Source organism: Esox lucius, chromosome 19 (assembly GCF_011004845.1).
Source record: "Esox lucius isolate fEsoLuc1 chromosome 19, fEsoLuc1.pri, whole genome shotgun sequence".
NCBI classification, from domain to species: Eukaryota; Metazoa; Chordata; class Actinopteri; order Esociformes; family Esocidae; genus Esox; species Esox lucius.
The window spans coordinates 7,756,985-7,775,612 of record NC_047587.1 but is presented as its reverse complement, the minus strand read 5'-3'; the positions used below and the strand labels follow the sequence as shown (position 1 = coordinate 7,775,612).

General features: G+C 43.0%; 1 protein-coding gene across 7 annotated transcripts; it reads left to right on the top strand.

The window, feature by feature from the left end:
* The first annotated feature begins 1,301 nt into the window (after positions 1-1,301).
* On the top strand, positions 1,302-17,777 carry wt1a (WT1 transcription factor a). 7 transcript variants are annotated; one of them, XM_029115272.2, is made up of 10 exons: positions 5,341-5,376; positions 5,594-5,660; positions 5,792-5,908; positions 7,470-7,572; positions 9,797-9,880; positions 12,489-12,588; positions 13,827-13,971; positions 14,326-14,415; positions 14,885-14,977; positions 16,858-17,777. In XM_029115272.2, the coding sequence occupies exons 1-10, from the start codon at positions 5,356-5,358 to the stop codon at positions 16,977-16,979; spliced, it is 942 nt and encodes a 313-aa protein (XP_028971105.1). In that variant the 5' UTR covers positions 5,341-5,355; the 3' UTR covers positions 16,980-17,777. The 7 variants fall into 7 exon arrangements, with proteins under 7 accessions (XP_010902399.1, XP_010902398.1, XP_010902397.1 ...); XM_010904097.3 differs by lacking the exons at positions 5,341-5,376; positions 5,594-5,660 and adding an exon at positions 1,302-2,182 and having other exon boundaries at positions 9,800-9,880; positions 14,885-14,968; XM_010904096.3 differs by lacking the exons at positions 5,341-5,376; positions 5,594-5,660 and adding an exon at positions 1,302-2,182 and having other exon boundaries at positions 14,885-14,968.
* The last annotated feature ends 851 nt before the right edge of the window (positions 17,778-18,628 follow it).

The following is an 18,628-nucleotide window of genomic DNA, read 5'->3' as shown; positions in this document are numbered from 1 at the left end:
CGTTTTCTTGTTTTGTTTTGTACCTGCCTTAATTTCTTCATTAAACCCTTCTGTTGCTCTTCAAGTCCGCGCTTGGTGTCCTGCTTCACCGGAAACGTGACACTAGTGTGTTACAGTGCGAACAAATTATTATTTGTTTGCCGTAGGCGTATCGGCCTAGTCTGTTGGAGTCTTTCAAGTGCAAAAAACAGGAAGGTAGAGGTAGGCAGCCTACACCTACTATCATAATTATGTGTGTGTGTGTGTGTGTGTGTTTATTTATAAATACCTTTTTATATGATACAATGTATTTATGAATACAAATATATATTAGCCTAATTATTTCTAATCAACATGAAAACATAAGACAAGCTATGTAGGACTACTATAAATGATAATCACTTAAAATTAGTAAATAAAATAATTAATTATAATAATATTAATAATAATAGAAGATACAAATAACGTAAAAATAGTTTAGGCTACTTTAATTACCTTTTAGACATTAAGACCCAAATTCAATTATTTAGATTTTCAATAATTTTGATGGATAGCGGTTCATAATGTTTATAGACACAGTAAACGAATTAAAAGGAAAAAAACTGGTATTATCAAAATACGTTTAGCCAAAACAATATAATGTACCAATCAGAAATGATTGACAATGGGAGGTATATCGAAAAACAAATCGTGTTATCCTTTCCGCGTAATCAATGTTTTGGTACATTCAGGTTAGCGTTTCAAGAAATGATAGTGGCCTATCAAACCATTTTTCATTTTGTATTTAGGCTGTTTTTGTGTCCGTAAATATAGCATATTTAATTGCTTTAGGCCTAAGTATGAAAGATAGGTAGGCCTCACCAAACAGAAATAGGCCACATCTTTATCACGTCGAGACAATTATTATAATTTTTTTAAAGAGTAGCCAATAATTTGTTTCCTATTGTTTTGTATAAATGTGTATACGTCTTCCCACGTGTCCATTTTATTTTTTACTAAAGCTCATTATTCAAAAGGAGGCACATCAGGAATAAGCTAAACCCCACTTAATAATTAGCCACAAAATTTAAGTTTGTGGTGACATCCAAAAATGAAAGTAATAATCCTCTTAAAGGTCTATCCAGCAGGTATCAGTTGGCTACTCACAATTTATTTGCACAGCATGCTGTGAAAGAAACAGTGAAAGGATTTAAAAGCATCTAGTCTCTGTATTATTCCAAAATCCTTCAATTTCTCTTAATACAAACTCGCTCACAAACACACACCCACCCACACACTGAATGGTGTGAGCGCAGCCAGACAGAGGCATCAGAGTAAGGGGCCGAGGGGCAGTACTGAATGAAACACAGCACTCATCCCTCTGGCTCCTGGGCCTTGGCTCCTCCTCCAGCCTCCTCCGCTGGGATGCATTGGAGCACTGGAGTGTCGTAGGGTGGGATGAAAACCGAGTAATGGTCTCGAGGGTTACTGCTGTCCTGCTCTCCAACTCGTCCTCCTCCATCTAGAGATCCAAGAGAGCGCACCCCTGGTTGGACCTCTGGACAGACACCTCTCCGTTGCATGGACTATCACAGAACGCAAGACAGACACTTCCTACTGCCTCACGTTCGTTTAGGGGAACCCTGTTTTTCTAGAATAGGTTTGCCGTCCTTCCGTTTCACAATGAGGCTTTGTTGGACTTGAGTTTTAGCAAAACGAGGAGCCGGGTTCAGCGGAAAACACAGAAGAAGACTTAGGTCAGTTTTCAGAGCGACCCTGTCGGGTTTTTGGACAGACTGGTTTCCAGGTGCGGCGCCAACAGAGATGGGCTCAGACGTGCGTGACCTCAACGCCCTACTGCCCCCGGTGCCAGCCCTACCAGGGGGGAGTGGGAACTGTGCCCTGCCTGTCAGCAGTGCCCCTCAGTGGGCCCCTGTGCTGGACTTCCACACCGGAGCCCCGTACAGCTCGCTGGCCCCCCACTCCTTCATCAAGCAGGAGCCCAGCTGGAGCTCCGGAGACCCCCATGAGGATCCTCACTGTGGCCTGAGTGCCTTCACCGTGCACTTCTCCGGCCAGTTCACTGGCACAGGGGCATGCAGGTACGGGGCCTTCGGGGCCCCGCCTCCACCCAGCCAGCCACCACCAAGCCAGCCAAGGATGTTCAGCAATGCACCTTACCTGACCAACTGTATGGACACCCAGCCCCCGTCCAGGAACCAGGGTATGTTCAACCACAGCCTTTCGATTCAGTTAACCGTCTTTTCAATCTCATGAAGATGACGTTTGTTCAGTACATATTGAGGTTTGAAACTGATGTTCCTCTGCTTTTGTGGTGTTTACCTGCCTGCAACTTCTTGCTAACTCTTCTGAGTTATTCCTTATTCTTGTGTAGTCAAGAATCAATAAACAATCAGACCAGTGATGGCAATAAAACTTGGATAAAAGGTTGTCTGAAGTTTGAGGATTCCGTTTTTTTTAGGTAAAACATGGTTTAATATGTTATTGTATGTGTCAGTGGAAACAACCAAAATAATACCTCATTTCATTTCTTTTGATTTCAGTTTTAATTTATGTTTTTATAGTTTGTAGTGCAGAAAATGTCAGCATTTACTGTATTTTCTATATTTCTATCGGCATGTTAGGTCATTTAATAATTTATTTTGTGAGTTTGCCATGATTAGAAAATAAAACATTTTATGCTACTCACTAAGCATTGCATTGTTAAAATTATTAATGAAATGCAAGTGTAGTTAGTCATCTTCACAATTAATTATATGATGAATTTCTGACAAAATTTAAAGTTTTGTTTTAAAATAATTCAAATTATTTGGATAGTTTTTATATAATTTGATCATTGAAATTCTAATAGCGGCTAACGGCATAGTTTTAGCTTAAATAGCAGGAGTGTTAACTGACATGTCCCTATTGTTCAGGCTATGCTTAAACTCTACACCCTTAATCTGGGACTTTGTTCTGCCACCTCTTGCGTTTTGCCACACCATCCTTACAAGGTTACCTCCTTGTCAGCCCAGTCAAACATATTCTCTGTGAAAGCTCTTTTCTGGAGCCAGTTTCCCCTTTGAGCCAGAACAGCTGAGTCCCTGACCGACTTGCAAAAACATGTGAGACCCTACCTTTTCAAAGATTATTATAAATACACCCCACCACCCCCCCTCAAAACAAAAACAAAGACTAACACTGTTGCCTTTTGTTTACTTCATTTTAAACTGACTTTGTTGAGTTAAATGGATCAACTGTAGCTAAAGTCGCTCTGGATTAGTATTTGCTAATTTTTGTAAATGTCATGTAAATGTAGTTAAGACTATGAAGTAGTAGCCGTTTACAGAAGACTATTCAAATAAACGTTGCCTTTACTGTGGACTGGAGATTTTATTACAAATGTATGTTGCCAGTTCAATTGCTTTTAATATTCACACTTAAAACTTTCAGGTTTATGTCAAACCATTAATTATATATAGAAATAGCTACCATATATAACATTTGCTAAATTAAAATAGTTTAAAAAAGTATAAAAGGTTCAATGACAGAAAACAAGCTTGTCATAAGTTTACAATAACACATTTCCTTATATCAGGTAAAGCTTATCTGAAGCCAATCAATTTTCAGTAAGTCTTTATTTCTGTTATTCTGTTTTTATTGATATTATTATTCCTTCATTTGTAATTGAGCTTATAGTAATAAAGCTCTGGGATTTCTTTTTAAGGCTGCTGTGGTGATTTGTACTTTATTCACACTTTCAAATGAATGAATTAGAAATAACATCAGTTTCAAAGGGCTCATCATCCTTTCGACCCCTTATCACATTCACACCCCCTCCTTTGCTTTGCTAAGTAGTGGAAACAAGTCATGGCTAAAACTAATGCTGATCACTTTCACTAGATACGGTCTTAAACTAATGCTGATCACTTTCACTAGATACAGTTTTAAACTAATGCTGATCACTTTCACTAGATACGGTCTTAAACTAATGCTGATCACTTTCACTAGATACGGTCTTAAACTAATTCTGATCACTTTCACTAGTTACAGTTTTAAACTAATGCTGATCACTTTCACTAGATACGGTTTTAAACTAATGCTGATCACTTTCACTAGATACGGTTTTAAACTAATGCTGATCACTTTCACTAGATACGGTCTTAAACTAATTCTGATCACTTTCACTAGTTACAGTTTTAAACTAATGCTGAACACTTTCACTAGATACGGTTTTAAACTAATGCTGATCACTTTCACTAGTTACAGTTTTAAAATAATTCTGATCACTTTCACTAGATACTGTTTTAAACTAATGCTGATCACTTTCACTAGATACTGTTTTAAAATAATTCTGATCACTTTCACTAAATACTGTTTTAAAATAATTCTGATCACTTTCACTAAATACTGTTTTAAAATAATTCTGATCACTTTCACTAAATACTGTTTTAAAATAATTCTGATCACTCACTAAATACTGTTTTAAACGAATGCTGATCACTTTCACTAGATATGGTTTTACTCTGAGAGTCACTGAGGGAATGGTTACTGTACATATGCTCTATAGGGATTGTGTGTCTGTTTTGTCAATGGGCTAGTTCTTGTGTAATTGTGTGTGTGTGAGTTACGTTAAATTGCATAGAGGAGTTGAACAAGAACCGGCTAGTTAATGAATTATTGTAGGGACTTTCCATGGACAAAATAATAAAGAACACATCTAATATTAATATATTAGGTTCTGAAGGTAGCCTAGTGTTCAAGATGGTCGGGCCGGTAAATGAAAGATTGCTGGTTCTGATCCTTAAGCCAACAATGTAAAAAATATATTTTGTTGTGCCCTTGAACAAGGCAGTCAACCATAACTGTTTCTGTACATTGGTCTGAATAAGAGAGTCTGCTAAATAGTAACATTGAAAAAAATTATTTAACTTTATTTTTTTTTATTTTATTATTTAGACATCATAGTTTTTGTGTTTTATAAATGATCTTCCTTTATTCAACCTGTGAAATATTATTTCAAGATTAATAGGCGATCAGTGACTTACATTTGAACGCGTTCCAATTTCATGTAATGAATGTCTTGTGAATTCATTTCAACCATTCATAACAGGCTTATCAGCATACCACCAATTCATTGTTACAGTTAGCGTCCGAGGCGTTACGCAGAGCTGACCATGTGTGCACAACATGTCAGGTTATGCCGGAACTGCATCTGTTCTCTCTTCTCTTTGCATCCTACTGTGGGTAAAGCCATGCACCGAGCGGTCAAGTTCCGGGCGACGACGCTGACCCAGAATCTGCCTGGCCTGGTGCCCTTCGCTAAGACCAGCCCGAGGAGCTGCCGATCCCACTGAACAGGCATCAAGCCGGCTCTGTCCGGTTAGCCTGACAGGGATGAGTGGAAGACAAATAGAGGTCTTTAATGAGTTTCGGGGTTCCCTGGTTGGGTGCTGGGGAACGTTGTGCTGGTGTGTAATTAATGGTATTAGTGTTGTCTGGCATGTGATGGATGAGCTTGCATCCCACCCCAGGTCAGACTCAGGCATGATTCACCTCTGAACCTGGTGTCAGGCCAGCAGTGTCCTGACACAGTTTTTCCGCTCGGGACACTTTCACTCTCACCCCAACGCAGGAGCGACTGGGGTTTCAAGGAGCGATGGACGGATGGAGGGAGAGCCTCAATCAATTCACACAAAGGGGTTAGGGCGCTGAACTTTGGAAGCTAACTCAGAAGTGGTACACTGTGTTTTCTCTGGGCCAAGTGTTTATCTACATTCATGGTCTAAATTTCCTGGAATATTTTTTAAAGCTCTCTTCTTTGTCTTCACAGGTTACGGTGCTTTCGATGGCGCCACTAATTACGGTCACACTCCCACGCATCATTCCTCCCAGTTCCCTAACCACTCCTTCAAACATGAAGACTCCTTCGCTCCACAGACCAGCATGGGTAAGCAGCACAACATTCTCATATCACCTACACTTGTGTGAAGGTGTGAGTAAGTGTGCAAGCATGCCAGCAGTATGTGTGAATGCATGTGTACCGTGACCTCCTTACACCTCATGTAGGGAGTGGTCTCCAATTGGACTTACAGTGACCTTCTGTTAAAGGTCACCGCGAGGTTAAGTCTTACAGTGACCTACTGTACTGTTAAAAGTCACCGGGAGGTTTAGTCTTACAGTGACCTACTGTACTGTTAAAAGTCACCGGGAGGTTTAGTCTTACAGTGACCTACTGTTAAAAGTCACCGGGAGGTTTAGTCTTACAGTGACCTACTGTACTGTTAAAAGTCACCGGGAGGTTTAGTCTTACAGTGACCTACTCTTAAAAGTACCCGGGAGGTTTAGTCTTACAGTGACCTACTCTTAAAAGTAACCGGGAGGTTTAGTCTTACAGTGACCTACTGTTAAAAGTCACCGGGAGGTTTAGTCTTACAGTGACCTACTGTACTGTTAAAAGTCACCTGGAGGTTTAGTCTTACAGTGACCTACTGTTAAAAGTAACCGGGAGGTTTAGTCTTACAGTGACCTACTGTTAAAAGTCACTGGGAGGTTTAGTCTTACAGTGACCTACTGTACTGTTAAAAGTCACTGGGAGGTTTAGTCTTACAGTGACCTACTTTTAAAAGTCACCGGGAGGTTTAGTCTTACAGTGACCTACTGTTAAAAATCACCGGGAGGTTTAGTCTTACAGTGACCTACTGTTAAAAGTCACTGGGAGGTTTATTCTTACAGTGACCTACTGTACTGTTAAAAGTCACTGGGAGGTTTAGTCTTACAGTGACCTACTGTACTGTTAAAAGTCACTGGGAGGTTTAGTCTTACAGTGACCTACTGTACTGTTAAAAGTCACCGGGAGGTTTAGTCTTACAGTGACCTACTGTTAAAAGTCACTGGGAGGTTTAGTCTTACAGTGACCTACTGTACTGTTAAAAGTCACTGGGAGGTTTAGTCTTACAGTGACCTACTGTACTGTTAAAAGTCACCGGGAGGTTTAGTCTTACAGTGACCTACTCATCAGTCACTGTCCTTTTCTTCATCCACGGCCCTGTTAGTAAACAGCTGGATTTGGTGTGTTATTTTAGTACTGAGATTTTGTAAATTTTTTACTCTTTTCTTTTTCACGAAAATGATAATTGAAGGAAAAGGCAATACAGTTTTTGGAATGTTCAGAACTACCCTGGGACCCATTCACAATATGTGGAGGCAGAGCCATAGCAGACATCCTTCATTTTCACTTTGTACAAGCAAAAAGAATCAGTGTGCTTTATAGCTTCAAAGAAGATCTTCTTGTTTACATTATGGCTGTGTATTTTCGGCCACAGTTCACAGGTTTCTTTCACTATTTCCCTCATGGGATAGTTTCCTCAACGGAGGAAGAAAAAAACATGGCCTCTCTCAATCCAGAGACGAGCGCCTTGAAATCTTCATCGGTGACGTGACCCTTTTCTCCATGTAATCATTCAGTGTGGTAATAATTCGGTGATGGTTGAATGTGTCTCTTTGTGCAGGTGAGCAGCAGTATGCTGTTCCTCCGCCCGTGTATGGATGTCACACCCCGTCAGACAGCTGTACAGGCAGCCAGGCCCTGCTGCTGAGGAACCCCTACAACAGGTGAGTACCGGAGACCCTACACCCACCACGGTAGCTTCATCTAGCCGATATCAGCCACCTATCAGTCACCTAAACCGCGCTCCCATAAGCCTAATTCTGACCTGCGCTCCAGAGTCATCCAGTGTTACGAAGCAGGCTGACAGGGCAGGATGACAGGGCAGGCTGACAGGGCAGGCTGACAGGGCAGGCTGACAGGGCAGGCTGACAGGGCAGGCTGACAGGGCAGGATGACAGGGCAGGCTGACAGGGCAGGCTGACAGGGCAGGCTGACAGGGCAGTGTTTGTACCCTGTTGGAGGTGAGTCTTGTCCTGTTAAATTTGTCCTGGAACACCGTAAGGCCGCCTGTGCCGGATGTTCACGGATATAGCGGAACTGACTAGTCAAGATTGTGACTCTGAAATGAAAGGTAGAAATGTCACGCCGCCATTGAGCACGCACATAGAATACAGGAAGTAGGAAGTAGAGTAACAGTGGCAGGAAATTGGTCAGAAGGAGTATATAGTGATTTTCAGTCAGGAAATTATCAAAATTAAGGGCATTTATCACATTTATACTCACACAACATTCCAGTTGGGCTAAATTCAGTCGTGACCTTTTCCTACCAAAGTAATTCTTGACAAGACATTTTGTAAGATCAAAGTACATTTACAGAGTTTTGTTTACTGTTGTCTTGTGAAAAAAATAGTGAAACGCAGTGCGTAGATGGTATGGATGAGCACTGAAATGCAGATTGATTCAGAACAGATGTCAGAACAAAGCAGCAGATCCGTGCTCCACAGGCCAACATGAACGCTGTAATCCACCACTAGTTTCAAGTCTTTTAGACCAATATTGAATTGCTCCTACTGATGCATATGTCACTGTCCTCTTAGAGGAGAGAACCCCAACGCTACCTCGTAAACCTGCACACACACTGAAGTTGTGATGCCACTAAATAAGTTTGCATTCCTGGAATAGATGTACCATTTTGTTTTCAGCTTGAGGGAACATAAAGACTCAAAATAACAGAACAGGAGATGATAACAGTCTGTTAGTTAAACTGGATCCATGCACTGAACGCCCCGTTCCACAGGTTCTGCTTCTCCTGCTGTCATAAACAGGCTGATATCTATTGGGGAATGGAAGGGCTGGGAATCCTCAAATCAAACCACTAAGCGGTTCTCTAATCAAATGCCTGGTACCAACAGCACTGTATTTATACAGTCAGACGGCAGTTATGTACTTTTTAATGGTTTGGAAGTACTTAAACTAAAAACATGTCAACCTATCAAACTAAGAGACAGGGAGCACAGGCAAGGTTCTTAGAAAACTCTAGTCTGGAGGATGAAGATTGTCAAAAAATTCAACTTTGGATCCACAACAAAAATGCCCTGACATTTGGTAACTTATCATGAGATGAACGCTGAGGAGTTTACTTAACATACTGTTATGGGTAACAGCAGGGTTATCAAACTTTTGGTGGCCCAGGAGCAACATTTGGTTTTTAATAATGTCCGAAGGATGGTACATAAATATTGTATAATTCTTTGTTGTTAAAATGTGCAATAAACAGTCCCCTGTTTTTCAAATATCTGATGCTCCCTCACTTAATTATTACTGACCTGTATGCAGTAAATAAAATGCATGGCAGTAGTTCCATAACATTTTTCTTCCTAGTTTCAGTTTGGTTTTAGTCATTCTCCAAGATTATAAAATGTATAAATGGTCACTTAATGGCATCCAAACTGCTGAATTGATAAACTGAAACAAATCTATCTAAAATGTGGAACTCCGCTGAGCTCTCTACTGTACTTACTGTAAGCAGCGGCGAAGGCGAAGTCAGTGTTCGGGGTACCAGGCACCAGAGCATCCCAGCACAGAGGGCTGTTCCTGTGGTATGATAAAACCATGAGATGTCGGGCAGCAGTGATAAATCTGGGTTTGGGAGAACACCTGGCAGGTTAAATAATTGTAGTCTGACGCTTCATAACAGACAGCCTTGTGGTTCTTTGGGGTGGAAAGCGATGGAGGGCCAAGATTGACACATCACCTTGTCGGCTCAAAGTGCGGACGATCTCCATGGTGTGGCACATTCTTGCGACTTTACCCAGGATGCACCTGTATAGTCGGGGCCAATTAAACACCCCCCACAGATTCTCCTGTGGCGCACTTCTGCACTGAATACAGTCTATTCGTGCAAGGTGAAAATCCTAAAGAAAATCTTTCTATTTGTTTAAATCCCAGCAGTGATAATTTATACCAAATGGCATCTCAGCTGGAATGCATGGCCTGGAACCCTGTTAACACGCTGGCTTCCACCATTAAGAGGTATGTCTATGTGACCTGCTCCTGTCGTCTGAAAAATTCCTCTTTGATCTGGATTAACAGTCATTAATCTGCCCCAGTCTAGGGTGTGGAGGGCTCTCTTCATTAAATCACACACTGGACCTCTCACAGGCATTGTTGAAGCAGAGTGTGAGGCTCCCCAGAGGCCCTGTCACAGATAGAGCCTCTCACTGAGGTGATTAGTGAGAAGTAAAAAAAAAAATCCTCTATCACAAATATAACTTTCTAGTTTTTTACTTATCATGGCTAATATACTCTGGTGTGCACACACACACACACACACAGACACACACAAGCTGAGTTTTGCGGGTAATGGTGAATTTAGAGTGTCTGACCCTGATACGTTTAGGGTCCTGGTGACATGTCCTAATAGCTTTGTAAGGTTTTCTCCAGTCGGGAGTAAACAACACTTTTGCTCTTTTCACTCCACTGCTCTGATGAGAAAATATCCTCTGTCATTCTTGCTTTCTTGCCATTTTCAGCTCCCCGCTTTTTTCTAAACGCTCCTCCCTTCTCCACTCCTTCCTCCCCCCCCACCCAACTCTGTCCCTGTTTCTGTTGCTTTTTCACCGGAGATTGTGTGCCTATTAAATTAGCCTCTCTGTTTTGTCTGTCCTGGGAAATGTATCCTGCTATAATTTTCCCGTGCAGGGCATGAGCCTTGACCACTGTGGGACGTGTAACAGATTGGAAGGGTTCTGTGCTGGGGGCCGGGGGGGGGGGGTTTGGGGCGGGGGGGCGTGGAGGTGTATCCCAACACAATGGAATGGTTCTCCCCTGGGATCCTCCTGCCAGAACTCAGTTAGACCGAAGGGGAGGGTCTGACCCTTCCACCACCTCCCTGTAAAAGGCATCTGAGGCCGGGGTGACTGAATGATTAATCTGTTGCTAAATGAGAGGGACTCTCGTGGTGCTTTAGGCTGTGGAAAATCAGATGTGGAGTTTCATCTCCAGGGATGCACGCCAAAGTATGCATGTTCCTCTTCCAGATAAAGGCACCAACATCCCAGATTCCCTCCCCGGGCCAGTCTCCCTCCCCGGGCCAGTCTCCCTCCCCGGGCCAGTCTCTCTCCCCGGGCCAGTCTCTCTCCCCGGGCCAGTCTCTCTCCCTGGGCCAGTCTCTCTCCCCGGGCCAGTCTCTCTCCCCGGGCCAGTCTCTTTCCCCGGGCCAGTCTCTCTCCCCGGGCCAGTATCCCTCCCCGGGCCAGATTCCCTCCCCGGGCCAGTCTCTCTCCCCGGGCCAGTATCCCTCCCGGGCCAGTATCCCTCCCGGGGCCAGTCTCCCTCCCCGGGCCAGTCTCCTTCCCCGGGCAGTCTCTCTCCCCGGGCCAGTCTCTCTCCCCGGGCCAGTCTCTCTCCCCGGGCCAGTATCCCTCCTGAAGCCATGAACCTGAGGTGTTTAGCTCCATAATAAATGAGTGAATGAATGACCTGTGTGGGGAGATTTATTTCAGTTTGCTATGTCTGAACTCCGGCTGTCCTTGGATACAGACAAAGACCTCTTTATGTCCATTCTGACATGTCTTCAAAATGTATCTGTACAGGATAGAACTCCCTCCTTCCATGAAATACAGAAGTGACAGAGTTTGTAAGACTAATAATAGCTATTACCATCTGGCCCCTATGAGACAAGATGTGACCCTTGACTCTGTTGAAAAGTGACATTGTACGTAACCATCTTCAGTTAAAACTCTCAGAGTCTAACTTCGTCTTTGGAAGGGTTAATACGTGTTCAGCATTTTCAGATTCTAATTTTATTCTCATGATCCTCCAAAATCAGTATGCCAGTACAGAACGGTATGCCGCACACAAAACCCCGCCTATGTTTCAACCCCAGGCCTAATTCATATACCTGGGTACTAAAATGGATGAGTGCCTCGTTGTGTAAAGTTTGGGTCCTTCAGCACCCTTTGATTGAGAGCGAAATGCGTGGGTGACAACAAGGCTGGGCACGTCGTCTCGCAGTGTTAACCAGTTGCTCTGTGATTTACCAAGACAGGCCCTTATTCACAGAGGAAAGAGAGAGAGTACGCAGCTGAACGTGTGTTAATCCAGGGTCAGAGAGAGAGGCCAGTTTACTGCCTAGCCAGAGGAATAAATCTGGCAATGACAGGAAGTTAACCATTAGTCTTTCCTCCGAGTTCCAGTTTGGATGCTTTAGGAGAATATGCAGTGAGATGCGTGGAGCAATTTGCCCCTATGCCAAGACAAGTTACAGCCGGTGATTTCTCTGCATGTATTTATTGGGTGCTCTTACCTGACATAGTGCAATGCCAATGGGGCTTTGCTGAACCCTGGCTTAGACAGTGTGGTCAGATGACACATTTTATTTAGGAGTGGGAGAAAATATTCCACCAGGTTTTCCAGGAGCGATCACTTGCTGCCTTTTTACAGTGCATTTAAAGCATCGACGTAACAGCCCATCATCCTACACCACCGTCCCAAGTCTTCTTCCCCAGGGTCCCTTTTATGTTGTGGACTGGTGAATGCTCTTGAACTTCAGCTTTTGATTTGAGTTAGAATCAGTCGGCCCTGGTGGAAGATGTTTCCTCACCAAAATGCACGCTGTGTGTTTTTTCCTTGCGGACAGTCACGCCACGGGCTACGAAAGTGACCCAAACACGCCGATGGTGTACAGCTGCAGCACTCAGTACCGCATCCACACCCATGGCGTCTTCAGGGGCATACAGGTGGGTCCTCTGAGCGTCTCACACGGGACAACCAGGCCACAGACATCCACACTGCCCATACACAACGGTCCCTATTTAAGGTCGGGATGAGGAGGACAGACAAACACACGCTCTCCCGCGTGATCACACACACACTCTGGCACGCACACACAAGCACGCACACTTCCCAAATGCCATCGCAAGGTCATCCTCTACCCCCCCCGAGAGGCCAGGCACCGCACGGGTGCCGACGGAAAAACAGTACAGTAGTTAGAGAGACAGACGGACAGAGGGAGAGCGATAGAGTCAGGGAAGTGAAACAAGGAAAGAGCCTGACGCAATGAGCAGACTATGCAAGAGGAAGCAGGCCTCTGCCAGAACGGTTGAGACATTTAAAAGACATCTCAGGATGAAAAGGGAAGAGGAATCACTTTCATGAAATCCATTAGCAATAAAGATACAGTTTCCAAATGCAGGGCCCATGTTAATAAATCATTAGATCTTAATTAATGTCTGACAGCAGCTTTAAAGCACTGACAACAGATATTCTCCAGACCTATTCTTATTTGTCCCTCTCTCCTTATTTCTAGTGCTTTTTTTTTTTTTTTGCTGAATATATTTTACTGGCAAAAAAAGCACTAGAAATAATCATGTAGGTTTGCAAAAGTCTCTTTTTTAAAGTCAGATACAGGTTGCTCTTGGTACTGAGAGGGGCTTTTTTCTTTGACATTGAACCTCAGTGTCTAGATAAGGGGTGAGCCAGGTTCTAGTGCATTAAAACACGCAAGTCATTTACTTATCAATAGGCTGCTAACACTATTAATTAGAGAACCAGAGCCCATAGAGCCCATTACACTAAGCGCCTGCTAATGTACATCAGATGGGTATCAGGATCTGAGAGAAGGGGGAGGGGGACGGCAGGAGTAGAGGGGGCATCGACAACGGAGATGGAGTCTGCCTAACATCCGTGACTAACAGCTGATGTTTAGAGACTAAATCAGTGGCATGAGGTAAATCTGAGAGATGATTTTACAGCTAATTTCGATATAATGAGCAACCCTTTAGCCAGATGATCACACTTCTTTTACCGTGGCCTTTTGTAATTGGTCGTTATTCTTGAGTTGCCTTATACTATAGGAGACTGGCGGACAGTTTTATTTAATGTTATGCTCTGGTTCGAAACCTGTGTGTGCATGTTTGTGTGTGGATGTTTGTGTGTTTTTGTGGGTGTGTGCGTGTACACATGCACCACTTCACAGGATGTCAGACGGGTGCCGGGAATCGCCCCCGCCATTGTTCGCTCCGAGACCAATGAGAAGAGGCCGTTCATGTGCGCGTATCCTGGCTGCAACAAACGCTACTTCAAACTTTCCCACCTTCAGATGCACAGCAGGAAGCACACAGGTAAGAGCCAGGACAGAAAAACAAGTTCTCTGTGGTGTGACTGGGTCCTAACCAGAAATATTTCTATTAGCTGTGCGGTTTCTTCATGTAAGTGTTAAGGTGTACATTAACATACACAGTGGGCCCTGTGGCCTCATAGAGCAAAGTATTATCACAATAATGGGTTATAACTGTCAGCATAAAGGGTCGTTAGCCACATTAGATGCATGAATACAGCTGGGCCTGTAAATGAAAGGTTGCTTGTTCTAAATTCTAGAATCTGAATGGTAAAAAAAGACACCTGTTAAATATGGTAAATGGGTATTGGTTTACCAGAGGTCTCCCTGTATTCCCTTGTGCCCTCCCTCCCCCCAGGTGAGAAGCCTTACCAGTGTGACTTCACTGACTGCGGACGAAGATTCTCCAGATCAGACCAGCTCAAGAGACACCAGCGACGACACACAGGTTGGTCATCCACATCCCACTAGCCATGTCTCTCTCTCCTTTTCTCTCTATTCCCATTCTCCGCTTGAAGACTCCGTCATCTGGATTGTAAATGAACGCTTTAGCTTGTTCTCCTTCGGGAATGTCATCCCTGCTGGTCAGTCCTTCAGTCTTCCCTCCTGGTCTCTGCTCTTCAGTCATTCCTCCTGGTATCTGTCCTTCAGTCTTCCCTCCTGGTCTGTTCTTCAGTCTTCCCTACTGATCTCTGCTCTTCAGTCATCCCTCCTGGTATCTGTCCTTCAGTCATCCCTCCTGGTATCTGTCCTTCAGTCATCCCTCCTGGTATCTGTCCTTCAGTCTTCCCTCCTGGTATCTGTCATTCAGTCTTCCCTCCTGGTATCTGCCCTTCAGTCTTCCCTCCTGGTCTGTCCTTCTGTCTTGCCACCTGGTCTCTGCTCTACTCTGTCTCTCTCCCTCTGTGTGTGTCCAGGGGTAAAACCGTTCCAGTGCGAGACGTGTCAGAGAAAGTTCTCTCGGTCTGACCACCTTAAGACCCACACCCGGACTCATACAGGTAAAACAAGTGCGTAAACTTTTATTTTTCCACATCTACTCATCTCTTGTTATGTAGCCAGTCAGCAACCTCTACACAAGCCAATGGGTAAAGTTCCAAGCTTTGTATAGATCTACTAATCTATGTTATTCTATTGTACTACAGCCCTGTTTCCAAAAAAGTCAGGACACTGTGTAAAATGCTAATAAAACAGAATGCAATGATGTGCAAATCATTTATGCCTATATTTAATTGAAAATAGTACAAAGACAACATATCAAATGTTGAAACTGAGAAATGTTATTGTTTTGGAAAAATACATGCCCATTTTGAATTTGATGCCAGCAACACATTTCAAAACAGTTGGGATGTTTACCACTTTTACCAATTTTGTTGCTTCAAAACCTGTATATATTGCTCGGCGTTAATGGTGCTTTCACAGATGTGAAAGTCACACATGACATGTGCACTAATGCACCCCCATACCATCACGGATGCTGGCTTTTCAACTGTGTGCTGATAAGAAGCCATATTGTCCCTCTCCTCTTTTGTCCGGAGGACGTGGCAACCATGATTCCCAGAAATAATTTCATATTTTGATTCTTCAGACCACAGGCCAGTTTTCCACTTAGCCTCAGTCCATCATAAATGAGCTCGGGCCCAGAGAAGGCGCCGGCAGTTCTGGATCTTGTCTATATATGGTTTCTTCTTTGCATGGTAAAATTGTAAAACTTGCATTTGTGTTCACAGACAGTGGTTTTCAGAAGTGTTTCTGACCCCATGCTGTGATTTCCACTACAGAATTGTGTCTGTTTTTAATGCAGTGTTGCCTGAGGGCCCAAATATCACGTCCATCCAGTATTGGTTTTCGGCCTTCTCCCTTGCATACAGAGATTTCTCTGTATTATCTGAATCTTTTAATGATATTATGTACCGTAGATGATGAGATCCCCAAACTCTTGGCAATTTTATGTTGAGAAACATTATTCTTAAACTGTTACTCTATTTGCCTGTGCAGTCTTTCAGAGTGGTGAATTCCTCCCCATCTTTTCTCCTTTACTCGAGAGAGGAAGACTCATCTTCCTGGGATGCTCTTTTTATACCCAATCATGTTACTGACCTGTTGCCAATTAACCTAATTAGTTGTGAGAAGTTCCTCCAGGTATTTTTTTAGTATTACACAACTTTTTCAGTCTTTTCTTGTCCCTGTCCCAGCTTTTTTGAAACGTGTTGCTGGCATCAAATTCAAAGTGGGCACATATTTTTCTAGAAACAATAACATTTCCCAGTTTCAACATGCAATATGTTGTCTGTGTACTATTTTATATTAAATATAGTGTTTAATGATTTGCACATCACTGCATTCTGTTTTTATTTCCATTTTACGCAGCATCCCAACTATTTTGGAAATGGGGCTATATATTACAATGGGTTAAATCAGGGTCCCAAGTGGCACAGCATTCTCCGGCGCATTCTCGTTGCACCAGGTTGGCCACCACGCTAAAAACTTCAAGCCTTGACTGTGCTTCTAGCTGTTGAGTTGCCTGGAAGCACCATGGGTGGTGATACAAATTGGCCAGCATCGCCCTGGGCGGGGGGAGGCATGGTCAGCAGGGACTTCCTGGTCTAATTGTTGTCCAGCAATTCCCACAGGTGGCTCGGTGCCTGCAAAGATGACTGAGGTTGTCAGGTGAGTGAGCGTGACCTCACACGCGTTGACCCACGTGACTTCCTGGTTGGAATAGCGGCGAGAGAGAAGGAAGACTTGTAATAGGTCAGGTAGATGCAAAATAGGACCTGTTAATGACACTTACCTAAGGATTATCATGTGCAATTAATTATTATCTTTCTTCCCTCCAGACAGCTTTTAAAGAGGAACTCCCTAACAGCTCTCTCTCTCCCTCCCCTAGGTGAGAAACCATTTAACTGCAGATGGCCCAACTGTCAGAAGAAGTTTGCCAGGTCTGATGAGCTGGTTCGTCACCACAACATGCACCAGCGAAACCTAACCAAGCTGCAGCTGGCCATCTGAGCCAGCACTGACCGCCGCCGCCCTGCAGACAGACAGCACCGGTCTCTACCAGCCTCCAACACGTTCTCTCAGCCACCCCCACACTTGCCTGTGGCCCATGGTGGAGCAGAGTTAGACCAGGAGGCCAATGATAGTATTAGCTTACATTTAACTGTACAGCCTTACCAATCTGGACAGTCTGCCAGACACAACCACCTAGGGGGGTGGATCTCTGTTCATATGACGATTCAGAGGGTTATTGTAGCAAGTCATATTTAACAAGGAAACCAAATGATTTGTGTTTCCTGTTGGTGTTGTATAAATGTTTATTGTTTTTTTTTTCATTTGATGTGTTACAGACTAATTTATTTTTTATCACACTTTTTGGAATAAAGATCTTTCACTGGAATTATATCTGGAAAAGGGACTTTTGTCCAACAGTGTCTTGGCTATAGTTTAGCGCTACCCTGTTTTTCAAATTTAATCTGAAGCAGGTAGTTGAATCATACAGCTACAGTATATCCACTTCTGTCTCTTGCTGTATGTATTTGTAAATGTTGTTTTACATTTGAAGTGGATTTTGGGACTGTGAGTAAAATAACGGGGACACTGGCTTGGTGACCAATAAGTTGTGGTATTATACAATTCTGTAAATACTGGACCATGGATTGCATTTACAGAAACGTGCTTGCCACGGGAAAATGAGACTTAACTGTTGTTTAGACTATATATACTTCAATAGATCCAGGAATTACTTTTTTATGTGTGTATTTCATATACCATAAAATACTTCAGCAATGAAAGCTTTCATTTTTTTCATCACCGTCTCTGCTCCTCTGTTTAAATTATATTGTTCTCACTGTTTTTATATGCTATATGTATATATAAATATATATATATATATATATATATATATATATATATATATATGTGTGTGTGGGTGTGTGTCTGCTGATTCTGTTATTATTTTCCCCAGTGTGTGTCTTGCCTGGGCAGCTGTGTTGGCTCGGGGGCCAGTGTTGAGTCCTCAAAAAGGGCTGATCAACCGTGCTCCTGAGACCCACTGTCCAGAAAGTAACCTGGCCTTAACCTGGCCAGTCATAGGTCACCTGAGAAGTTACCAGAAGAGGTTTATATTGGTCCAGTCTCAGAATAAAAATAGTTGACAAAACAGAGCTCTTTCACTGTAACTAACATCCGCTGCTTTCTTTATCTCTGACCAGATTCTTTTCAAATTCCTTGGCTTCTGAGTGAAACAGGAGAACCAGATAAACATAGTGTTTTCCCTCAAACTCACTGTGGCTCAGCCCTCTCTGTCTCAATCACACTATGCATTCCAGAAAAAAACAGACTTTTAATCCAGTATATTGTTATTGAATTAAGACAAAAAATATCTATTTCTATGTTTTTGTATCATTCCACAGAAATTCCCTTTCGTTGTGCAAACAAAAAACAAATGGCAACATTTCTAAATGATCTACAGCTAGTTATAAACATTTAGCCTTAGATTCAGATTAAACTCTCAGAGTCGCCAAATGCATCCAAAAGTGTTTTATCACACTGAGGGTATATTATTTTGGAGTTCTCTTCTTTCTTTAATTATTCGCTTGGCCCCAGCGCTGTGTAAATCAGCTTGACTCTTCACCCTATTACTCATGTAAAAAAACCAG

Coding starts and splice junctions, on each gene's coding strand:
- wt1a (XM_010904094.3), top strand. CDS start 1,783: ATGGGCTCAGACGTGCGTGACCTCAACGCCCTACTGCCCCCGGTGCCA. Junction 13,972..14,325: donor GCACAGCAGGAAGCACACAG/GTAAGAGCCAGG, acceptor CCCTCCCCCCAG/GTGAGAAGCCTTACCAGTGT. Junction 14,978..16,857: donor GACTCATACAGGTAAAACAA/GTGCGTAAACTT, acceptor TCCCTCCCCTAG/GTGAGAAACCATTTAACTGC.